General features: G+C 47.0%; 1 protein-coding gene across 1 annotated transcript in view; it reads left to right on the top strand.

Moving 5' to 3' along the window:
• The window catches only part of PNPLA7 (patatin like phospholipase domain containing 7), a 132,867-nt gene that overhangs the window by 60,128 nt on the left and 63,401 nt on the right, over nt 1-9,338 (top strand). Inside the window, exons 20-21 of the mRNA XM_029960607.1 lie at nt 4,656-4,716; nt 7,232-7,381. Of these exons, the coding sequence (XP_029816467.1) occupies nt 4,656-4,716; nt 7,232-7,381 (211 nt within the window). The remainder of the gene's footprint in view (nt 1-4,655; nt 4,717-7,231; nt 7,382-9,338) is intronic.

Here is a 9,338-nt window from a genome sequence, read left to right as displayed (position 1 = left end):
ATTCTATGATTCCATGATTCCATGAACATTAGTTAAGCAGAGGGGAAATTAATGATTTCCCAGAGCCTGCTCTGTAGCAGCTGCAGGAACAGACTGTCACATCAATAGGAGGGAGCTTTGGGATGGTGACAGAGCCTGAGTGGGTCTTACTGGGATGGAGTTGATTGAGAAGCAGCCAGGAAAACAATGTGTTTCTAAGGTAGATGAAGTGGAGAGTGGTAAGCCGGGTCAGAAAGGTGGAATTGTGCTGAGGAAAGTGCTCTCCAACACAATTCGAGAAACAGGAAAACTCTTTATCTTGTTGTGCCCTGCACAAAAGTATTCTGGGAGTTAATCTGAAAAGGGGAGTGGGTGGCAGGAGGAGGAGGAATGGTTTATTTCCCTTTCAAAATGTGTATCTCAACATCCTGCTCTGGGCCAGAGGGATGGATTTGCAGTTGCAGTGGTGTCCAGGAGAACAGGAGGGGTTTGGGGGCTTTTGTGGAACAGAACTGATGCACTGGAGCCCCAAGTAGCTTTTGAGATGGAGATTTACTCAATGTTTTAGACTTGTAAGGTCAGATTATTTCCTTCTGGCCTGAAAACTCCTTTGCATAACCTCAGGAGAGTGGGATTTTGTCTGCTTTGGAGGTATTTTTGACAGTTCACTCAGGCATCTTCCCAGCCCAGGCTCCAGAGTCCTGACTTGCACCGTGAGCCCCTGTAGTGAATATTTAGGTGCTGGCAAAGCCCCTGTGACCTTCCTTGAGTCTTTTCCCAGCTTGAGCCTGGAGCACTGGGTGGGAACCTCAGTTTTAGGGCTCTGTGCACACCTGGCCTGACAGCAGAAGTGTCTGATCAATGGCTCCACTGCTCGTTATCAGTCGCAGTGATTAACTCTGATTAACTGATGCTAGTGCACCTCCTAGTCATGAGGAAGGATTAATTCAGCTTTCTCCCAAACTAAACCAAGCTCAGCTCTATCCATAGCATGAGGAGTCCAAAACTTGCATTCACTTTGCAGGCAATTAATGATCCTTTCCTGATTTAGAAACCTCCTGGTGTTCTTCCATAAGTCTGGGCTCCAACTCGCTGCCTTCTTGCAGTGCAGATTTCTCTTCAAACCTTACATTTAAACCACCTGGTCCTGTGCCAGCAGGAGGTGTGTTTGCAGGGCTGGGTGGTTGGTGCTAGAAGAGTGTAAAATCCAGGATGTGCCGCAGGGATGAGCACGGCAGACGCTTCCGACTGGGAAGGCTGTGCAGCCCTGGGCGACGGTGACGCCGTGGAAATGGGGTAACTGTGCCACCAGAATTCCTGCCTTCCCCCTCTGCCCAAACTCTCACTGCCAGTTCCTAGAGCTTCCACAGAATCACTGCATTGTCAAGGTTGGAAAAGCCCTCCAAGATCGAGTCCAACCACCAACCCAGCACCTCCATGTTCACCACTAACCCACGTCCCCAAGGGCCACATCCACATGATTTCTGAACACTTCCAGGGGTGGTGGCTCCACCACTGCCCTGGGCAGCCTGACCACCCTTTCAGTGAAGAAATGTTTCCTAATATCCAACCTAAACCTCCCTTGGTGCAACTGGAGGCTGTTTGCTCTTGTCCTGCCCCTTCTTACCTGGGAGAAGAGAATGACCCTCACCTTGATTTTCCTGTGAAATACAGCTGAACAGGCAGGGTGGGCATGGGTGACTGGGCTGAATCACAGCCCAGATGTCTGCACTGTCTGCACCCTGTTACCTGCCCTTCTCCTGCCTCCATCTCCTCCAGGCACACTTGGAATAACTCTTTTCCTTCAATCCCTGTCAGAGAGCTCCTAACCCAAGGGCTGATTCCTGCCTGCTTCCTCCTCCTCCCTGCCCAAGCTAACCCAGCCCCCTCCACACAGTCCCAGTCCTCTCCCAGGTCCCTTGGCTTCCTTGTCATCATCATCCAGCTGTCCTGCTCCTTCTCATGCCCTTCTGCTGGGTGGAGGGAGGAAAATAAAGGTGCTTGGAAGGCTGAAGGATGATTTTCCCCCGTTGGCTTGCAGCTCTCCCCGGCTGCCCTGAATTTGGCAGCCCTGCACAGTGAGGGCTGTGGGTCAGTCCTGGAAGGTTGGGTCTCTTGTCGATGGAGGGATGTGATTTACACTGACTTTTCCCTCAGATGGATGGACAAGTCTCTTTTAAAAGAAAACAGTGCCTTTTTGTGGCAGGATGTCTGGTGTCTGTGATATAAAACCCCATGGAAATTTCAGGCCAGTTCTTAGCTCCGATCCCAAACTGATGTTCCTGCGACGTTGCCATGACTGCGACAGTGACTCATCCCATTATGGTTTGCAGCTTTCTTGTTGTACAAAGTCACCAGGGAAATAATTTTCCCTATCTATACATCCCAAGGCTGTAAGGTTTGCTCCAGCAAACAAGACAAATAATATTTCCCGGTAATAGGAGCAGCCAACTGGAAAATGAGACCAATAGGTTCTATTCTTAGTTCCATCATTAACCTTGGACATATTTTGTAACTTAGCTGGAGCTCTCCTTAGCTGCCTGTAAAGCAGAAAAAGTTATAAATACAGGAGATGGTTTTAGTAAGTAATTAAAATTCTGATGCTGGAGTGCTTCTGAAGTGTAAAACGTTCATAGCACCTCCCAAAACTGCTGAGGGAAGGTCCTGCTGGGCTGGGGCAGGTTTGGGTGAATGCATGTGAGCTGGGTGTAGTGAAGGTGTTTGGGGCAGGTCATGTGCCTTAGGAAGGATAATCAGTCTCATTTCTGTTAAGGATTCCCTCATTTCCTCCCTGCTCCCCACAGCTGGGGCAGTTTTCCGTAGCTCCACCAGCGCCGTTCTGAATCCCAGAACCACAGATCTTGGAGGTGTTGGAGTGGTAACGAGTCGTGTGGTTGGGTGATTGTCAGCTTCTGCTGTATTTTGGACAAATGGAAGCGTTTTATATCCTGTCTGAGGTCCCAGGATGAGGAAGGAGGAGGCTGAGAGCTTGTCTGCCATCAGGAGCCACCGTCATTCCAACATCCCTCGGTGGTGGCAGCGGGTTGAGCTGCATCGGTGCTCTTGGTGCAGCTGCTGTGGGCACTGTGTGTCTGCCCTTGGGGCAAGTAAGAGGGGCTCTAAAGAACTTTAAATTGGGTCACTGAAGAGATTGTTCATGTGGCATCTCCAGGAGCTTGCAGCCACGGGACAGAACGGGCACACGTTGCCCAGAGAAGTTGAGGCTGCCCCATCCTTGAAAACGTTCAAGGCCAGGTTGGCTCTGAGCAACCTGATCCAGGTGAAGATGTCTCTGCTCACTGCACAGGGGTTGGACTAGATGGGCTTTAAAGGTCCCCTCACCCCCAGCCATTCTATTAAATCCCTGAAATAACCTTGTTTAGCTCTTACTCTGTGCTCACCCTGTGTTGGAAGGCTCCTGTTTGTTCTTTTTCCTCAGTGAACAGACACTTAAAATATATTGGTGCTTCATGTCAGAGTTTCATAGGTCAGGGCAGTTTATTGCTGTAGATTTTGTTTCTTAAAACAGGTCATATAAATGGTTCTGATGGACAGGCTGACCTGTCTTGATGCCTACATGGCCCTCTCTGTGAAAGATGCCTCCTGAAGTGCCTGTTCCTGTGGGAACAGTGTGTCTGTCAGGGCCAGGATCCCAGGTTCCATGTGCTGCTGCTTGTTTCTCTTGTTAAGAATTTGGGGAAATTTTGTTCTAATAGTTTTGGTTTGGTTTTTTTATGTCCTCCTGAGTTATTTCAACTTTGAATTATTTGTCTGGGGGAGAGTATCTAATGATTGCCCTATTCTTAATATATTTAAATAACTCTATTATTTGGTAGAACATCTGTGTAGAGCTTTCAGAATAAATGCTGCATTTCCAAGTCTGTCAGTTCTTGCTATTGCAATGATTAGTCTTCTGCTACCCCACTTGTCAGGAATTATTGATTGTTCATGCTGGAGAGAGGCTTGACAGTTTGGAGGTACACTTGGCTATTGGAATATTGGTTTATATTGATGTAAGTCCTTTGGCAAAACAGCTGGGAAAACATCTGTCCCTTCAAAGGTACAAGGCAAACATAATTCAAGGAGGAAAACAATTTCTTAGGCAGCTTGTTCCGATTCTGCAGATGTTTAGGGAGTGCATTTATCACTTTTTTTTCAAGATGTTTTAAATTGGTTACTGTAAACCATTCACTGGAGGTCAGATGGAACCTGAGGGGATCTGTTGGAGCACAGGTTTGAACCTTTTGGAGCCTTTAGCACCTACAAAAGGTGTAGGGGCACAACAGCCTCTGAGGGGTGAGAGTGACTGAGAGGTGCAGGTGCCCTCTGAGAGAGAAATGAGGAGAACCTGAGATGCAATTGGACATGTTTCCCCAAATAATCAGATTTTCCTCTTTTGTTTCTAAAGCAAGTTAAACATTGCCTTTTGTGGGGTTGTTTTGTTTTCTTGTTTTTCCAAAATAAAGTAAAATAGGGTAAAAGAAATCAAGACAAATGATCAGTCGCTGGCTGTTACAGCCAGGAAAGAAGTTATGGCTCTAAACCCTTGTCTCTGTGAGGTTCAACTTGAGAGAGCATCTTAAAGTTTGGAAGTCTGGGTGTGTGGATGCTCTGTTTCAGTACATTCTGCCTGAATGTTTGTTTATTTTTATTTTCTCTCTCTCTCCCATTGCCAGGTTGTGACTCGACTTATTCACTTGCTGGGAGAGAAGATCCTTGGCAGTTTGCAGCAGGGAGGTAAGACTCATTCCTGGACTACTTGGGCTTCCTTGGAGCCAGACTTACATTCTTAAATCTGGAAACAGCACATACTTGGAAAGAGAATTTGTCATTAAATTTTGGCTTGGAGAAGAGAAGGCTCCAGGGAGAACTTAGAGCCCCTTCTAGTGCCTGACTGGGCTCCAGGAGAGCTGGAGAGGGACTTGGGACAAGGGATGGAGGGACAGGACAAGGGGGAATGGCTTCCCACTGCCAGAGGGCAGGGTTAGATGGGATATTGGGAAGAAATTGTTCCCTGTGAGGGTGGGGAGGCCCTGGCACAGGTTGCCCAGAGAAGCTGTGGCTGCCCCATCCCTGGAAGTGTCCAAGGCCAGGTTGGACAGGGCTTGGAGCAACCTGGGCTGGTGGAAGGTGTCCCTGCCCATGGCAGGGGGTGGAATGAAATGAGCTTTAAGGTCCCTCCCAACCCAAACCATCCTGTGATCTGTAATAGCTTTTGGCACAAGTGGATGGTGATTTTATTATGTGTACACATTTTTTTGGCAGAGCATGGTTAACTAAGTGTGGGAATGGAGGGATCTGCAGTTGAGATAGAAAAGTGCTGCTGCCTGTGTGCAGTGAAATTTCCTGGGCATTTCTTGCAAGAGCAGTGCAAAGGGAACCTTGGAAATAGCAGCTGTAGTGGGCTGGAATCAGAGAGCTGTGCTCAGTGGCATCTGCACAGAGACTGACTTAATATGTCTGTATTTGCATTATTTTAATGAATTGTCTGGGAGGAAAGGGTCTGCTATGGGTTGGTTCTGAAGCTTTGTGTTTGTGGCAGCACCAACTCAAAGTCTATTTACTGATTGAAGGGAGTAGGAGGAAATTTTCCCAATTTGCTTCAGCAGCTTTTAAAAGAAGAGACACATGTTGACTACTGAGGGCGTTGTGGGGTTCTTTGCTCTTGAGGATTGTTTGGGTTTTCTTTGGTTGTGGGGGTTTAATTACTTTTATTATTTTATTGCTTTTGTATTTTTTGCAATATTCCAAGGAGACTGAAAATTGGGTCACCAACTCTCCTGTTTCGGAGCAGTTTTGAGGAGGGAATCTCAAATTCTGCTCTTTCTTCACATACTCAGCTTTCTGGGCACAACCAGCTGTGTACAAATGCCTGGTGACAACTGTGCTTAAACCTCAGTGGCCTTGGGCAGAGTCTGCACTGTTTGGGAAACAGGGCAGAATAGGGAAAACAGAGAAAACTGGAGGGAAATTAGTGACAGTTACAGGAGTTCAGAGAATCACCACTGAAGATCTGAGGAGGGAAGGGCTGGTGGAGATGAAGGGGTTGAGCTGTGATGTGTAACTTGTTTGAACCTACACATATCTTCTTGAAGATCACCAAAAAGAATTGGAAAAACTATTTCATGTTCTGTGCAGAGCTGTTTGAGAAGACTTGAAATGAATAACTCAATTGCTGAATATACTTGAAAAAAAAGTTTATCTGAGTTTTTTTGTGTCCTGCAGTGCACTGTCACCCTGGCAGAGAGCCTTTGAATGGCTTTTCACAGGGTATATCAAGTATTTCCATATGCCCAGCTCAAGAATTCATCTTAATGGTACATCTTAGGCCTTTGCTGGGCGAAATGAGATAAACAGGACATGAAATCCCAACTTGGATGTCAGAATTTATTGTGTACTTGGAGCTGAGTTGACAGGCATTAGCAGCAGAGTAAGAGTGTCTGAGAAGGCTCAGTTAAGGAGGAAGGAAAGAGTATGAGAATAAAACCAGTTTGAAGAACATCCCCATCATTTTTCTGATCTGAGCTATTGGGGAAGATCTTGATCTTTGTAACACTCATTGCACACTTCTACCAAAAACTGCTTTACTCTGCCCAGATCTCTGTCCTTACTCATCCTACCAAATTATACTGGAGATACTTCCCAGTTACTCTGCAGCTACTTGAGAGCTTCCATATTTCAGTTTAATGCTCCCAAGCCCATATCTGCAAAGCTCTGCAAAAGAAATAAAACTAGGTGGAGATAAACATCCTCTATAAGAACTTCGTTGGAAACAAGTATTTATTTCCTTGCTCAAGAATGCCATAAAAATAAATGCTAATTTTTGGAGTATTTTAATACTTAAAACAGATTTTGGAGTTTCTGTTAGTTAAGCTGATTCTTCTTGTGGGCTAAATCAGGGCCTGTTCCAAAGTTGTGGCTGTTCAAAGAGATTCAATAGTGTTTTTTATCCTTGTCTTCCCAGGTCAGGTAAATGCATGTTCCATTTAACTTATTCCTGGCATCCAGATATTCTTAACATTGCCTAAGTCCTCCTCACAAATGTTATGTCAGCAGCTAAAAATGATGGAAACTGATCTTTATCCTCTTAAAATGCAATATGTGGGAACTCTCCCGTGGAGGATGTTCCATTTCTCTGGGGTCGAGCAATTGGGTGGCACTTTCCTTCCTGCCTGAAGGTGACATTTCGTTGTTCACAGCCAGGCTGTGGCTTTCTGGGCTGACTGATGGCAAGTGCTTTCCTTCCTGACAGGTCACCCTCTTGGATTACACAGCTCCAGCAGCAAGTGGGACGCTGGGAATCCTGCCAGCAACCTGTCCACGGTGGCGATCATGCCGGTGTCCGAGGAGGTGCCGCTGACGGCCTTCACCCTGGAGCTCAAACATGCCCTCAGTGCTGTGGGTGAGTGTTTCCATCCTGCTCCATCACAGGAAAGAAATCCTGCTTGTCTCTTTAGGAAGGTGTGGCCTGTCAGGAGTCACAGGTGGGTTCCTGCTGCTTTAGGGGGGTAGTGATACATGAAACGATCAGAGGGTTTGAGAGGTTTTGGAGAGACCCCATTGCAGCCTTACAGGGCTTTAAGGGGGATAATAAAAAGGAGGGAGGAGGACTTTTTATACAGGTAGATAGTGACAGGACAAGGGGGAATGGCTTCCCACTGCCAGAGGGCAGGGCTAGATGGGATATTGGGAAGAAATTCCTCCCTGTGAGGGTGGTGAGACCCTGGCACAGGTTGCCCAGAGAAGCTGTGGCTGCCCCATCCCTGGAAGTGTCCAGGGCCAGGTTGGATGGGGCTCTGAGTATCCTGACTAGTAAGTGGCATCTCTGCCCATGGCAGGTGTGTTGGACTAGATAATCTTTAAGGTCCCTTCCAACCCAAAGCATTCTGTGTTCAGGATCAGCCTGTTTCATGACTTCTTGCTTCTCTGTTCCCACCCCTAGAGTGCATTTACTTTTAGTGGAAAACTTTGTGGTCTTAATGACTCACAAATACTCTCCAGCCTGTCTGGCCCAGCTCCTTGTCTGCCCTGAGCACTCCCAAGGCTGCAGGGACTTCAGGAGACACATCCCACACTAGGGCAGTGTTCCCACAGCACCTGCCTGAGAGTCTCATTCTCTCCAGCTCAGTGTGAGAGTCTTTCAGGCCCCTTCAGCTGTAAAGGTTCCTCCAGCAAAGGGTTTCTTACCCAGTCTTCCCCTGTGGAGGTAGCACAGTGAGTGGTAAGCATAAGCCTTGATGGAAGAGGCTTGTGGAAGAGATCCAGATTGGCACTGGAAGTCCAAAGTTTAGTCTGAAATCATTCTCATTTGCTGTCAGCTTGTTTGTCTGTCTCATGCTCACAGACCCATGTATTCAGCTCACAGCTGAGTCATTAATTCCTTTATCCATCGATGAAACTGCTCGTGCGAGTTCCAGTTGCTCACAAAACCACGTATTTAATTCAGAATTCAGTTTGCACTTATTAATAACAGTTTGACATTCCCTGAACATCCTCTTCTCATCCTCATACACTGTCACAAATCTCTTGAGTGAATCTCCTGTAGTCCTTTGATGAATTGTTAGTTTGCTCTCTCGTGGCATATGATTTTTAAAAGTACATGTTAGGTGATGCTTGAGGTGCAACCACATGCATTTGTTGGTTGTTTCCATTTTGGCCTCAGTGGTGTCTGGGGCTGGCACTCCTTATTCTGCTTAAAAACCTTCTGGGTGAGCAGGCACAGGAGGAAGCTGGTGGTGTTTGAACTCTTTAACCTTCTGAAATCTGAGTTTGTGTGCAACTTGTGGCAGACAGTTCCTCTTATTTTGAGATGGCAGAAAAATGTTGTATCCATAAGAGAGCCCGGGTCTCTAGTCAGAGCTGTGTTGCTAATGGGGACTCCTTAGGGATCATTGCCAGCTTGTTTTGATGTGTGTCAGCACAGAAATAAAACAAACAGAAACCGAAGTAGGTATTCAGAGTGAAAACAGCCGTTTGAGCTGACAGCAGCAGGGCTGTGCCAGAGGGGGTTGGTGGCATCCCTGGGCCCTTCCTCCTTCACCCTCCTTCCCTTTCCCTCTCCCGGGCTGACTGTGCCTGGCAGCTCTGCTGGTGCTGGACACCCTTGGCATCTGCAGTTCTGCCGAGGCAGAGCAGGAGCAGTGGGGAGAGGAAAGTGTTGTGGGGAAACAGAGCCCCGGCCCCGAGCTCCGTGTCCTGCGGGTCAGAGGGGCAGCTGTGCAGTGTGCTGGGGGGCTGGGCAGCTTGCTTTGCTTAGCTCTTATTTAGATGCTTACACTCTTTTTTTCTCTTTTTTCTTTTTTTTTTCTTTTTTTTTTCTTTTTCCTCTTTTTCCTCTTTTTCCTCTTCTTTTTCCTCTT

This window comes from Manacus vitellinus, unplaced genomic scaffold (assembly GCF_001715985.3).
Source record: "Manacus vitellinus isolate BGI_N305 unplaced genomic scaffold, ASM171598v3 scaffold_27_pilon, whole genome shotgun sequence".
Lineage (NCBI taxonomy): Eukaryota > Metazoa > Chordata > Aves > Passeriformes > Pipridae > Manacus > Manacus vitellinus.
This window is presented reverse-complemented; position numbering and strand designations above follow the sequence as displayed.